The following is a 16,005-nucleotide window of genomic DNA, read 5'->3' as shown; positions in this document are numbered from 1 at the left end:
CCCCAAACTTCTGAGTGGTAGTGTAATTTTAATAAATAAGTTTTCCACACACTTCTCTTCTGTCAAGGCCTGTAATGCCGTACAAAGCCCATAAATAATAGAAAATTAAACAATTTCACTAGTGCCTCTCATTCATCCAGTCGACTTTCTGTAACTTTCAAATGAAATGAATCTCTTCTGAACTGTTACTGCATAACCAATTTAAATTGAACTCGACGCCTCTTGAGAAACTATTTCAAAATAATTTCAGGGCGCAATTCAAAATCAAAATGCTTTGTTCAAATGTAAACATCATTCCAAAGGTTATGCAGAAATGTACTTGAATGTTTAACAATTAAGTATTCATTATGATAATCGTTTCCTTGTAAATAACTCGGAGTACAAGGACAGATCAAGTTGCATTCAAATTATCCTCAGGAAATATCTATGCTATTTAATAGTGATGTGACATGGTGCTACATTACTTCTTTTAATGTCACATTGTACTGTGTGTGCAGCATCACAGTTGGGTGAGATCACACAATAATTAAACACATTCTGCTGTTGTTCATTTGCGGTGATGGAAAGTCTGATTCATTCTGTTGAATCCCTTTGTTTGAATGGTTGGATGTTATAAATGAATCAGTGGGGGAAAAAAAAAAAAAAAACATGTGCCCCACAGTTCTGGTTTGCTTTTGGCAGAGGATGACATTTTGCTGTCCTGCAATTAGATACTGTGAAATATTTTCTACTTGTTGATAGTTAATAGCAGTGCTTTAATTACAGCAGTACAATGCATTCAGATGAACTGACCTTCAACAGTTCGTTTTTCAGATTTGGTTTCCATGGTGCAAAATATCTCTTAGACGTGATAGTGTTGTTGACCTTTTATAGCTGAGTGCGTGTTAGCAGCAAGCGCACAGTATTTGCTGAAAGTGATTCGGCTGGAGCTCTTCCCCACAGAGAGATTATTGTCCCATCAGCAGGAAGTTTAGGATCGCCTGCTGCCCCGTTAGGTGAAGTGTGCCGTGATAAACTGACAAAAACGGATGACAAAAAGTCTGCAGGAGGAGTTCAGCAGCCCTGAACGAGAGACTTGCTGTCGCTGACATCCCTCTTAACACACTTTACATTCAATTTACATCAATTTGGATTACACGGTTTTAACATAAACAGACTAATAAACCTAATGTGATGCTTTTCACACTTCATATTTGCCAGTCACACATAAATAAAACAGATAAGCAGCAGGTAAGATTTCTGCACAGTTTATTATCGGCAATTTTCATCTATTTAATTTTATTTAAATAATTTTTTCTTCTACATGCATTCATTCAAGTTGCTTAGAATCTGCATAAATCTGTTCATTGTGAAAAACATTTGAATTCATTCAGTTAGAATAGTATAAACATGATATATATATGTGAAACAAGCCAAATTCAATTAGTTAAAATGTATTAGTCAGAAAGTAATTGAATTTCTGTTTTGAGAATAACTATTGAGGCTGTTTTGTGTGTTTAAAACGCATTCAGTTTATTAATACTATTACAGAAATCTTATCATTTTCTTACCTCTTTCATTTATGTATGACTGATAAATACTGTACACATCACATTTAGTTTGTTAGTTTATGATAAAACTGTGTAAACCAAATAGATGAAAGTTTGATATGCCATTCAAATACATACTGTAGGGTAAATGTCACATTTAGGAGCTATGCTTCACCATTTTCATCTTCATCATGGTGGTCTTTCCTGACTTTCTTCTTACTTCCCTCCTTCTCTCTCCTCAGGTGTCCTTTTCCTGCAGTTTGGTGATGAGACCAGACGTGTTCATATCACTCACGAGCTCAACAGTTTGGAGACCTTGCACGCACTTATCGTGCACATGTTCCCTCAGAAGCTGACAGCAGGAATGCTGAAGTCCCCAAACACAGCCATCTTGATCAAAGATGAAGCGAGGAACGTCTTCTACGAGCTGGAGGACGTGAGGGACATACAGGACCGCAGTATCATTAAAATCTATCGCAAAGAGCCCATCTATGCCTCCTATCCTGCAGCACATCTGGCCAACGGAGACCTCAGGGTGAGATATTCCTCCTGCATTCAATGATTCAGCTGTTTTCCATCTTACATTGTCTCAGCATGGGCTTATGGGTAAAAGGCGGTGCTAAGCATGATCAAGATTGATAAAGAATGTTTTCTTTCCCAAGTCAAAATAAGAAATCACAAGGTTAAGGATGTAGATCGCAGTATGTGGCGAAATGAAAGGCAAACCTAACCTTCAAATCGACGTCGCGGTCCTTTTTGTGTGTTAAATATATTAAAGGAAAGTACCCGTTGTTTGATCCATTGAGCGACGTCTTTCAGATTTGGATGTTCTTGAACTCTGAGGTTTTTGAATTATGCACAGTTTTTGGCATATCACTTGGGAGTTTTTCACTTTGTGAGCTCGCTGTGCTACCACAGGAGTTTGATGTGGGTTGACTTTGAAATGCGATCATGTTGCGTCACTCTGTTGATCAAATGTTCGTTTTTACTTCTCTAGTGTGAGACGTCTTTACCATACCCACTGCTATTAGACACAAGTCTCTCAGCTAACATCCCAGATGAAAAACAAGTGCACTTCCATAATGTACTTAAAGTGCTCTATTTTCGCGCACTAATTTTGTACTTAATACACTAAAAATTATCCTTTAGTACTCCTTAAGATAAACTTAAGATCATACTTGAATACTTGAACCCATCTTTCATACACTAGTACTCTCAAGTGTACTACAAGTGGTAGCTAAATACATTTTTGAAATACAAAGATAGTATGCTAAAAGTGCATTTTAGTTCATATTCATGGTGTCTCAAAATAGCACAGTTGAGTACACTTAGATGATCTTAAGTTTATCTTAAGGAGTACTAAAGGATCATTTTTAGTGTATTAAGTACAAAATTAGTGCGCGAAAATAGAGCACTTTAAGTGCATTATGGAAGTGCACTTGTTTTTCACCTGGGATTAGACATGAGGCTGTTAATGTATGCATATGTTTCTGTTTATTGTTTGTGTGGGGTGTACTGTATGTGTGTACACTGATGTCTGAGTGTTTGTGTTTTTTTATAGAGTGTCAGAGTTGGGAAAGCAGAATGGGTTTTCACTCATTTAGACTTAAATCAGTGTAATTAATTATTACTGACTGGCTGCTTGCTTGTATTATAACGAGATGCTAAAGATTTGTATGCTAAAGATTCACATCCACAACAGATTTTTTGTTGTAGCAAAATGTGCTATTGTTTATGTTTAGATTTAGTATATATTTAAGACCAATAATTGTTTACCCACTAAAACAGTCACTTAATTCAGGGGTTTTCAAACAAAAATTAAAATTCTAAAATTAAATGTTTTATTAGATTTTAATTCTTGAAAATTATATAATTAAAATATTATCTGCAAAATATTTACTTTAAGTTGCAAGAGTATATTTTCCTACCCACTATTAATGTAAAATGGATAACATTTAAACTGTCCATAGGATTTAATAATTTAGTAATTCTGATTAATTTCATGATTTCTGATTAGATAGAATAAAACAGTAATATTATTATTTTAATGTGTTAAAAACGATCAAATAAAATCCAATTAATTATGCTAGTCCTAAAATACAACCTCCTAACCCTTACTTACAGCACCCTAGGACCCAGTTTGAAAATATTCCCCTGGTTTCATTACTTACGATTCCCATCTGAAGTGTTTATGCAATGTGTGTGTGTGCATGTGTGAGAGAGAGAGAGAGAGAGAGAGAGAGAAAGAGAGAGAGAGAGAGAGAGAGAGAGAGAGAGAGAGATAGAAAGAGAGAGAGAGAGAGAGAGAGAGAGAGAGATTGTGCATATTTTCTCAGTTTTTGTTTAAAAATAATTAATACTGTACACATTCTATATACTCTAAATTGGAACTTGAGTATTTTTTTAGGTTAATTGCTGCTTTCATATTTGAAATGAAATAAGAGGTTCGAAAGTGGCAGCCTGCAGTGACATGCTCATTGCACCTTTTGACCACTTTGAATTTGTTCAAGTTGCCACTCGAGTTGAAACTCTACAGCCCTTCTCTGTTTGTGTGTATTTGAGTGAATATAAAGCTCATTTCTCTATCATCAACAGAACTCTAGACAGAACATGTCAGCTGCTCCCTGGAGTGTGTACTTGCATTTATGTCAGTGTGTCCGTGTACGCAGGCTAACAAGCTATATCCCTGTAATGCTTCAGTAAGTTCGACTACTCTCAGAGTTGGGGAAAAAAAGAAAAGAAACAAAAAATATAACGAAAAGATAGATGAGTGCCTTAAAATCAATTAAAAAAACAAGCTGTGGAATAAATGCAAGTGAGATGACAAGCAGATATAACATTATTATAATGATATGCAGGATGTAGCAAAGGAGAGGTGAGAATGAAGAGAATGAAAGATACTGAGACGCAGCAAGACAGAAAAATTAATCTATTAGATGAGTGTGGGTTACCTGGTGTTTGTGAATGGAGAGTTTAAAAGCTCTTTCTTCTGCTCATTGTAGCTTAGTAAAGTATATGTGCTCACTCAGAAGCGCTGGTGAAATCTGAATACAGTGTCATGTAATTCAATGTTATGCCAGTAGCTTTAGCTAGGCTGGGTGAAAGGAGTGAATAGGGTGAATGGAGCTCCCCGGAGTTGAATTACAGACCCATGAAAAGACAGAGTGTGAGAGAAGGAGAGAATGGGGTCAATGAGTCTAGAGCTCTGCTCTTGGTTTCATGCTAAATCTCGGAGGACTGCTCTTGCTTTGAGATGTTTGATTTGTCAGCAACTCATTTTCACTTTTGAGCGATTTTTGGCAAATATCCACTTTAACTCTCCTAACTATGAATGGAACTGAATTATTCTATTGAACTGGTGGCTTTTCAATTTTTGAAAGAAGGTGGTTATTACATTAGATTTCTGTAGGATTTTAAACATTTTATCAGACAAATAAAATTGTATTGTACCATCTGAATGTAATGTTTAAAAAAGAATTTGGAATTATTCTGCTTTTATAAATAATAGAAAACAAACACTTTTAGAAAAAGTTATATTTGTTTTTGTTGTTGTTGACATCTTATCAAGCATGAAAAACAAAAAATGTAAACGTTTAATGAGAGTAGAACTTGCCAATTTATGAACTTGACTGAAAACACAGATGAATTCACTTCTTCTTCAATATGTCATTTTAAAATGACAGTTCACTATCATTTTGAGGTAAATAAGTGTGATGTCAAATTTATTTAATTCATCAAATGTGTTTATTATTATATTAATTACATATTATTTTTATTTGTGTCATTCAGAGTATCAGAAGTTTGTAATTATTTCTGTATATATATTATATAATATATTTAAGTTTGCACCTTTGATCTATGTAATGCACTTTAAATGCATTACTTTAATCATTTATATGTTCATGCATTAAATTTTTCAAAAAAAATTTCTTTGACTTTCTTTGACTTATATAAATAACTAACTCAGAGTGATATATTCATAAAATTTATATATTAAATGATACATTCATTTATTTTCTCTGTTTTATTTTAGAGAGAGATGGTTTACTCATCCCGGGACTCGTCGCCTACCCGTCGCCTCAACACTCTCCCTTCCTCCACTGCCTCGCCCTCCTCCAGCTCTCCTTCCCGATCCCGTCTCTCCTACAGTGGCGGTCGTCCCCCCTCTTTCGCTGGTCCGGGTCACCCTCACCCACAGGGTCCCCAGCATCCGTCCCACTCCCACCACCCTTCGCCCTCTCACGGACAGGCTCAAGGCCTAACCTCCTCCTCGGCCATCCTGGAGCGGCGTGATGTCAAACCCGATGAGGAGATGTCTGGTAAAGGCATGGTCCTCCTGAAGAATGAAGGACTTTATGCTGATCCGTACAGCTTGATGCACGAGGGTCGGCTTAGTATCGCTTCTACTCAGTCGCTGGCCACCATCGCCGACCCCTTCGGCTTCCCGGTGTCAGGAGGTCTGTACCGTCGAGGTTCGGTGCGGTCTCTCAGTACATACTCAGCTGCGGCGCTTCAAAGCGACCTGGAGGACAGCCTGTATAAGCCTGGAGGTTCCTTATACTCCGATACCTACAGCAGCTCCACACTTGGCATGGGCTTTCGTCTGCCGCCCTCCTCCCCGCAGAAGATTCCCGATGTGCAGCTGAGGGACAGGGATTCGTTCACTGGGTCTCCCAGCCGAGGGTCGCCTGTGAGAACCACCTTCCGCAAAGACTCAGCTTCCTCTTCGGTGTTTGTGGAGAGTCCGAAGTCCAGACCCAGCTCCAGTTCTGAACCCCTGGGAGATGGGAGTAAAGGACCTGGATTTGGGTCGTCATTATCTGGGGGCGAGACGGACACACGGTAAGCACTAGCAAAAGTACACGTACATGTATGTGAGGTTATTTATTTACTTTTTCATGGACAAACACACATTTTCATGGTCAGTCTACACACTCTTAACATAAATTAATAAACGGCATTTATTATTATGCAAATGCGAGAAAGAAATACTTATTGAAGGGATAGTTCACCCAAAAATAAAAAAATCCTGTCATTAATTACTAACCCCTCATGTCGTTCCAATCCTGTAAATTCATTTTCAGAACACAAATTAAGATATTTTTGATGAAATCGGAGAGCTTTCTGATCCTGCATATACAGCAATGCAACTGACAAGTTCAAGGCCCAGAAAGGTAGTAAGGTCATCATTAAAATAGTCCATGTGACATCAGTGGTTCAACCTTAAGGTCCTTGCACACTGAGTCTGAAATTTTCGCAGAAAATCAAACCTGATCCGAATTTTTTTATGACAGATGAAAGTTTCGGAGGGAGTGTGTAAACATGACTGACACAATGTCAGATCGTATTTATTTTTATTTATTTATTTAATTTTATTTATATTTCGAACAAGAATTTCAGACTCCGTGTACAAAGACCATTAATTTTATGAAGCTACGAGAATATTTTTTGTGCGCAAAGAAAACAAAAATACAGACTTTATTCAACAATTTCTTCTCTATATACAGTATACTGTATATTTAAATAACTTTTTTGAAAGTAATTATTTAGGAGCATATGTTATAAGGGGAAAGGGAAGTAGTGTGTGGTGTGCATTTAACCGATCCAACATACACCCGGAGCAGTGGGCAGCCAATGCTGTGGTGCCCGGGGAGCAGTTGGGGGTTCGGTGCCTTGCTCAAGGGTCTCACCTCAATCGTGGTATTGAGGGTGGAGAGAGTGTTGGTTATTCACTCCCCCACCTACAATCCCTGCCGGACCTGAGACTCGAACCCACGACCTTCAGGTTACAAGTCCAACTCTCTATCCATTAGGCCACGACTACCCCTCGTGTTATTGTTGTTAACTTAATGGTTACACCACATGCATTATTCATTAGTCTTTAAAATAACCTTTGATTTTTTTCCAAAATTTTGAATGATTGAATGATGCATTTATAGAGTGCTTTATAGTGTATTGCTGTACACCCAAAGTGCTTTACATTCATGTGGGGAGGTGGGGGTCTCTCCTCAATAACCACCACCATCTTAAATAAATAAAACATTAATATATAGAGTACATTTATAAGAACTTGGCACATGATTTAAACAAGCGTTTTAATATCTTGTTTGCCTTATCTTATTTATATCTTTTATCTTATTTATTTTTGGCATTGTCTTTTCATTGGGAATTTCTGGGATGGTGTGGCACATTTTTTTAAAGATACTGGATTCTTCTTACTCAGTCGTCTTCCAAACATTATGATCCAACAGCTAAACAGTTTTTACTCTGTGCTAAGCTATACCTACTCACTAGAAGACAAAATCTGTGCCCGGACACTGGCACTTTATTATTGAGAGATCTTGAGTGATGCCCTTAGGCCAGGGGTTTCAAATCCTGCTCTTGGAGGGCCACTATCTTGCAGAGTTTAGCCCAGTTAAACAAACCTGAACCAAAGTAATCAAGGTCTTCAGGATTGGGACAAGGTGGAGCTAAAGTCTGCAGGACATTGGCTCTCCAGGACATGGATTAGACACCCCTGCCCTAGACAATCTGAACAGATATGACTGCCAGTAATGGAACATCTACTACTGCAACAGTGTTTAAGAGAAAATTTAAGCAAAATACCCTGGGAAATGTATGTTAAAAAAAGTATACACTTATACATTTTTTGTCTCTGTCTCGTTAGCAGGGATCGTATGGAGGCAATGGAGAAGCAGATAGCCAGTCTGACTGGACTGGTTCAGAGCGTCCTAACCCGAGCTCCAGACAGTGACAGCACGTAAGACATGACTACATCCACAGAGCCATCTATGATCCATTAACATGGAACCAGTGCCAATCAGATGTTCACTTACATTAACAACCAACCTATAAAAGCCATCTCACTCATACAGGCTTCTGATAAGTCAGTCACAATAAGCATTTGACACGTAAAGACCATTGTACATGGTACACAGTAGAACTATGAGTTCACAGTTCAACTTATTGTATGGAGAAATAACATTATATGGAGAAATAAATGGCATTTTGTAGTTCATTTTGATTAGTTTTCACATGCAACATTAAATACATAATTTACAGTAATCACATATTTTATAGAAGCAGCATGTGGTTTGTTAGCATTGAGCAAAGCAGTAGTGTTGTTGCGCACTCTCTTGTGTATGTGGAAAACATCTGTACCTAAGAATGCGTACCATGTAAAATGTCCTTGACACTAAAAAACAGTTTTACACAATACATTCAACCATTTCACACATGCTCACTGTTGTTATCATGGTACCATTTTGCTGTCATGCATTCTTGTTTGCTATATAGCCATTGGCTTTTCTTATGTTCATAAGCTTGCAGAAATGTCTTCACTTGCTGACTGTAAAGTGCTTGTATTGAAATTGTGTGTGCTGGTGGTCTTTTTTTGTCCTGCAATGGCCATGAATCTCTTTGTACCCAATGCTTTGATGTTGCTGGACATTTATTATCATTCATATTCGATGTGACAAGTCATTCACATCAACTTTTTTTAATGAAAGGAAATGAATAATATTTAGATTCTAACCTCAAAAAGACAGTTTCGAAGAAAGCATTGAGTAGAGATTATAAGATTATTGTATAAGTAGGGTGTTTAATTCAGATTAGGTAGAGTTTGAGACGATTGCCTGATGTAAATCCTATTGATAGTTGTTGTTTTTTTGAGTGTGTGAAAAAAGTCAGATAATCACAGTACAAATCTGTGCATTTTGGTGTTAAAATCCTTTATTTTGATTATAATTTACCCTGGTGTAAATAGGCCTTAAATATACTTTTAAGTGAGAGTTCATTGCTGACCTTTAGACATTATTAAAGCCAGTGACGTGTGGTTAAGGATAGTGTTTAAATTGTTTTGGAATATAAAAAATATGTAGGTCAGAATGAAGAATAGTAGCATATTGGGTTGTATAGCTCAGTTCTAATACACCACTATTCAAAAGTTTGGGGTTGGTAAAATTGTTTAATGTGTAAAGAAAAGTCTCTTATGCTCACCAAGAGTGTATTTATTTGATCCACAAATACAGTAATAACAGTAATATTGTGAAATATTATTACAATATAAAAATAACGATTCTCTTTTAAAATATATTTTAAAATGTGATTTATTCCTGTGAGGCAAAGCTGAATTTTCAGCAGTCATTACTCTAGACTTCAGTGTCAAATCATTATAATATGGTGATTTGCTGGTCAAGAAACAATTCTTATTACTATTAATGCTGGAAACAGTTGTGCTGCAAATTTTTTTCAGGATTCTTTGATGAATAGAAAGAAGTGAATTTGATTATAGATGTCTTTACAGTCACTTTGGATCAATTGATATCATCCTTAATGAATAAAAGTAATAATTTCTTTTTAAAAAAAATCTTGCCGACTCCAAATTTTTGAACAACAGTGTACATGGTTTAACACAATTGTTTTATAGGTTACTCAAAGGAATTGTAATGTGTGGAGATAGTAAAAGGCGCAATAACAGTTGCATAATATAAGATAGATAGCGAAACCTTTTGTTAGCCATAAAGAAGGTTAGTGAAGTCGTCGTGTTAGAGTAGTGTAAGTGTAGTTATAGGTGCTGTAGTACAGTGGTAGTATCATGGCTGTATGATCCTCAGATGCGGCCTGCTGCGTCTCTGCATGATGGCGGGCTGCCCTCCGGTCCAGGGGGCGGACTTTTCACGGCCCTTCCCTTTCTCTTCCAGCGAGAAGACCGAATCCACCAGCGACGGCTCCGTCACAGGAAGTGAGTCCAGCTACTTCTTTATGGTTGTCCACAGTAGTTGTGAGGCAGGCTGTAAACTAATATCTCAAATATTGTTCTTAGTAGATCAGGCTGGCCCAAGTTTAAAAACTGCTGATCTCAAACAGGCCTTTGACATATTAAAACAACCAGACATGATTCTTCATCAGAGTGCACTTGAATGAAGGACCCTACTTTGTTTTCACTCCTTTGTTCTTCTTTGTCAGAATAACCTTGATGTTTTCACGGATATTGCTCAGTACTCCTTTTTTTGTTCGTTTTCAATTTTGTTGCATTTCAAATCCGCAACGGGTGTCCTTCATCAGTGGCCAAGCCTTCAAAGGCTGCAGCCAGTTTTGATTTGCTAGAGTTGTCTTTAAAGGTTCTTCACGGCTAAGAGAGGTGAGTCTAAGTCGACTCTTAACTCAATAAAGGGCCATCGAGAGAGTTTCCCATGAGTCCTAGTCTCCCCCTTTGAATCTGATCCACGACAAGTCCAATTCAGCACTCTGTTTCTTTACTTTTATTACGGTTATTTAGTTAACTGCAAGATGAAAGCTTCTAATGTATGTTACAGCTGGCCGGCTGAAGAAGAAAGGTAGCCTTGTCTCTGCTCTCTCATATTTAATCTGTTTTTCCTGGTGTATGTAGTGGGCGTGTTTGTTTTTATATAAATGAAAATGTGATCCTTTTGTTTATTTAAAAACATAGTCCACCCAAAAATGAAAATTCTACCATTTACTCTGTAACAATTTGTTTCAAACCTATATTAGTTTCTTTCTTCTGTTGAATACAAAATAAGGTATTTTGAAGGATGTTGGTCAAACATTTGATGGTAGCCATTGATTTCCATAGTATGGAATGTGAGGCAGTTGATGGCGCAGTGGATAAGACACATGCCTTTGGTGTTCGAATCCACTGTGAGACACCAATGTGTCCCTGAGCAAGACACTTAACCCCCCTAGTTGCTTCAGAGGCGTGCGACCTCTGACATGTATAGCAATTGTAAGTCGCTTTGGATAAAAGCGTCAGCTAAATGAATAAATGTAAATGTAAATGTAATGGAATATGGATAAAATACTATGGAAGTCAATGGCTACCAACTATTTGATTATTCACATTCTTCAAAATATCATCTTTTGTGGTCAATGGACGAAAGAAACTCAGGTTTGAAACAACATGAGGGTGAATAAATGACAAAATTGTAATTTTTGGGGGGTGAACTATCCCTTTAATGCCTGATCCCACTGTAGTTTTCTACTGTATCTCTCCTCTGTGGCCTGCCTGCACTAGATATTTCTCTCCCTCAGTCTGTTTTCATTCCTAAACTTAACACATTCACACACTGAAAATGAATTGTGGGGAGGATGTGTTGGTTTTCACATTTCCTGAATCTTGGGGAATCAGTACATGTACCCTTTTGTTAAAAACAGCTGACTGGAGAGTGCTGGTATCTCTGTATTCCTCACTAACAGCATGTTCCTGAATGGGTTCTGGAGGTGACAACACGCTTTGTGTGCGGGTTAGTGTATCTCTGTCTGAAAACACAAAGAAGGATGGGTGTAGAGCAAAAGTCCTTGATCTGGTTTCTGGAGATCTTCCTTCCCTCAGAGTTTATCAAACACATCCGATCCAGCTAGTCAAGGTTACTTGATTGAGTTTAGAGCGAGGTGTGTTGGAACATGACTTGAACTAATGCTGTGTTCAAATCCTCCTGGGAAGTTCCTCCTTACAAGTTTGGAAATATTACTGTTCTGCTGTATTTTTGATCAAAATAAAGCTACACACTCTTAACTGTTTTCTTTATGCAAATATAATAATTGTTTGTTAAATTCCATGCATATAGTATAAAGATGATGCAGGTGTATTCGTTAGTTCTTATCTACTGATACAACAGAAAAAAAGAGCTTTTGATGTTGTTTTGTTTTTGATATTGTGTTTTCAACTTAAAAACGCGTGATACATCCTAAAAACAATTGTCTAACTTGGCAGTAAGAGCTTCCCAGGTGGACTTGAATGCAGCATTATCCTGAGTTTCCGACTTTTACATAGGACTTTGTGTTTGCATTAAACTTTTAAACATTTTAAACATCGTTGTAACATGAAAGCAGCACAAACTCTGTTGTAAGGCCGATCTCCAGGAGCAGGACTAAACAATGCAGGTGTAGAAGGTATAGATGGGTAAGTGCAAAATAATTTGTATTTGATTGAGTGCGTCTCAAGCTCACTGTGTTGAATCTTTGTCCTGTGTTGTGGTTATTAGCACTGACTCCATCTGCCCCGCTGGCACTGATGCCTCCGCCTTCATCTGGAGGCTCTCAGGCCTCCACCATCTCCAGGCTACAGATGCAGCTTCACCTGCACGACCTACAACAGAATGCCACCGATCTGCGCAAGCAACTCGCACAGCTCCGTAAAATGCAGGTAAGACGTTACGGTCTCATGCATCTTGACACACAGCAGGTAACTCAATAAATCACATCACTCTTCCATGTTAATCTGAGTTTTTGTCCTCACCATGGGTGACCATCAAAAGCGTAGCATGTCAATTTGTCACTTGCTTGGTTTCTATTTTCGACACATCGCACTAGGTAGTAATCTCATTGGGACTGCTCCACATAGCTGGTTATGAAACTTTAAATCAAACTTCAAAGTTGTTCTGATTGACTGATTGTGGCATTTAGCTTTCAGGAAGTCAAGTGAAATCACATTTATTTATATAGTGCTTTGTATCATACAGATTGTGTCAAAACGCAGCTTCAAACTAATAAACAGGAAAATAATAGTGCTAATATTGCTATTAATTCCTGATGAAACAAATTCAATTTCAGCTGTAAGCAGCTTTACAAAAGACAGTTGAGTTGTTAAATGTTGATTCAATTTAGTTTGGTAACAGTGTAAAGGTTGCAAAGTTCATCAGTTATGAAACAAATCCAGTTCAGCTGTAGTCAGCTCTAAAGAAGGCTATAGTGTTCATGTTCAGCTCAGTTGAGTTCAGTGTTGAGGACAAATGTTTCTTGATGCTTGAAATTTTGTAATTTTGCTCCTACTAAGAAAGGTGTCATTTTTCGATTGACAACAACGCTCACAGCATCAGTGCAAATCATCACACATTACAAAAAATACTGCTCCAGATTGCTTATATTTGATAGCTGTAAATTATGATAGCTGTAGTTTTCCTTAGTTTCACTCATACAACTCATTATTGTAAGACCTCAGTCTCAAAGTAAGGAATAATTGACAACGGACCGTTGAAATATTGAAAACTGAATGCATACCTGAGGTTGAAATATAGCATGATGCGAAGCTAATTACCAGTTACTAAAATTTATTCTTAAGTAGTTCAGTGTCAATTATTGCACTTATTCCATGGAAATCACTTGTACATGTGCTTATCTCTAGACATTGGTTAAATGTAAAACACTATTTGCAGACCTGGAAATACTTCATAGCCATATTAGAATGAGTGTCAACCAGTCAGAATCAAGAATTGAACAATGCTAGGAAGTGTTGCACTAACCTGCACCTAACACTGCAAGCCATCTAGATGTTTGCCTGCTGACAGGGAGGGCGATTTAAGGAGGTGGTGCAGAAGGCACAGACGGCAGGAACAGCAGCACCGATTTGTAGTCTTCACAGTATTTCAGTCTAATTTATTTACACACAGCAGCGAAAAACAAGGAGGATGTGCTGAATGGCCTCACCTGGTATTTATGACAGATTTGTTGCTCCATGTCCCGATGGTGTTCAGTGTGTGTGGTGTAGAGGAGGAAATGCATTCTTCTCGGTCATGTTTAGAGTTCAGAATGGAAAGTTTGCATGCGTTACCAAAGACTATAGAATACCCAAGACATGTGACTTGTATAGTTTTGAATGGGGAAAAATGCAACGCTCAATATGGCCGCTCTATCGAACGAAGCCCCGCCTTCTGAGCCAAAGAGCCAATCACTAATCGGTAAGGTCAGCGCGTCACTGCAGCTGCCGTTAGAAGTCACAGTTGCTATAGAAACAGTCAGCATTCTGAGACGTGCGCCTAGGACTGTGCATAATAAAAATAAACTACATTTATGATGCAGTTGTTGTCAGATTTCATTGGTGACTTCAAATATGAAATTTAATCATAAGCTTGGCGACCAGTTTTGGAGAATTTGATGTTTCCCCATTCTAAGAGATAGGAGCTGCACTTGCATGCCTGAGAGGCGTTTCAAAGACAGCCACTGAGTGACAGGACTTGCTTTAAAGGATATTTGGTGTTACACACTTCAACATCCAAACCAGAGGACTTGATGGTAAAATCAAACCTATTTGACCGTTTTTGAACATTTTTGATTGTTACTGATGATTTTAATACACATTTACAAAAGATAGACACTGAAAATTTGGATTCAAAATCGCTTACTTTTTACATTACAGAAAGTGTAGATTGAAATGCTGGTGTGTGTGTTAAGTTGGGCAGAAATACAGAGAAACAGACAGAAAAAGAGGGAGAAGAGTGATGTTTGATAAGTTACCTCTATGGGGAACAGGGGACATTCATAAACCATATCAGTCAGAAATGTATCTGTCAAAATGTCAGATTTATTACATATGGGGCAACTATCCCAAGACAGCAGTCGTCTCTGACAAGCAGGATGGATATAGAATCTGATGCAGGGATATAGCACTGACTCCATATACTCCATATATGGATATAGCACTGACTCCAATCATGATGAAGTGCTTTGAGAGGCTAGTCATGCATAACATCAAAACCAGCCTCCCCAACACACTCGACCCGCTCCAGTTTGCATACCGTCCAAACCGCTCTACGGACGATGCAATTTTCTCCACCCTCCACCTGGCTCTTACCCACCTAGAAAATAAAGACTCCTATGTTAGAATGCTGTTCATTGACTTCAGCTCGGCATTCAACACAATAATCCCACAACAGCTCATAAATAAGCTAAACCTGCTGGGCCTTAACAATTCCCTTTGTAACTGGATCCTGGACTTTCTAACTGGAAGACCTCAGTCAGTCCGTGTCGGCAACAACACCTCGAGCTCTACCACACTGAGCACAGGTGCCCCACAAGGCTGTGTGCTTAGCCCGCTGCTCTTCACACTGCTGACCCACGACTGCACTGCCAAGTTCAGCTCCAACCACATCATCAAGTTTGCTGATGACACAACAGTGGTAGGTCTCATCAGCAACAACGATGAAACACACTACAGAGAGGAAGTGGCACAGCTGGCGGAATGGTGTGGCACAAACAATCTGTCCCTCAATGTGGAGAAGACAAAGGAGGTTGTGATGGACTTCAGAAGAAACTCCGTTGACCACCCCCCACTGACCATCGACAGCTCGACTGTGGAGAGAGTCAGCAGCACTAAATTCCTGGGGGTGCACATCACAGAGGATCTCACCTGGACCACCAACACCATGTCACTCTCCAAAAAGGCACAACAGCGCCTACACTTTCTCCGCCGGCTGAAAAGAGCAAGTCTCCCTCCACCCATCCTCACCACATTCTACAGAGGCACCATTGAGAGTGTGCTGACCAGCTGCATCACTGTCTGGTACGGGAACTGCAGTGCTGCTGACCGCAAGACCCTCCAGCGGACAGTGAACACAGCTGCAAAGATCATCGGTGCCCCTCTCCCCTCCATCCTGGACATCTTCCTTACACGATGCTCCAGCAAAACCAACAGCATCGTGAAGGACTCCACCCATCCCTCCCACAGTCTCTTCCAGCTCCT

General features: G+C 38.7%; 1 protein-coding gene across 1 annotated transcript in view; it reads left to right on the top strand.

The window, feature by feature from the left end:
• LOC306868155 (SRC kinase signaling inhibitor 1-like) overlaps positions 1-16,005 on the top strand; it is a gene marked incomplete at both ends in the record, with an annotated part of 124,123 nt that overhangs the window by 86,917 nt on the left and 21,201 nt on the right. The window contains 6 exons of the mRNA XM_079414205.1: positions 1,772-2,064; positions 5,563-6,371; positions 8,197-8,289; positions 10,145-10,272; positions 10,847-10,867; positions 12,533-12,693. Coding sequence (XP_079270331.1) covers positions 1,772-2,064; positions 5,563-6,371; positions 8,197-8,289; positions 10,145-10,272; positions 10,847-10,867; positions 12,533-12,693 — 1,505 coding nt within the window. The remainder of the gene's footprint in view (positions 1-1,771; positions 2,065-5,562; positions 6,372-8,196; positions 8,290-10,144; positions 10,273-10,846; positions 10,868-12,532; positions 12,694-16,005) is intronic.

Source organism: Barbus barbus (genome assembly GCF_936440315.1).
Source record: "Barbus barbus genome assembly, chromosome: 4".
In the NCBI taxonomy this organism is placed as follows: Eukaryota; Metazoa; Chordata; class Actinopteri; order Cypriniformes; family Cyprinidae; genus Barbus; species Barbus barbus.
This window is presented reverse-complemented; position numbering and strand designations above follow the sequence as displayed.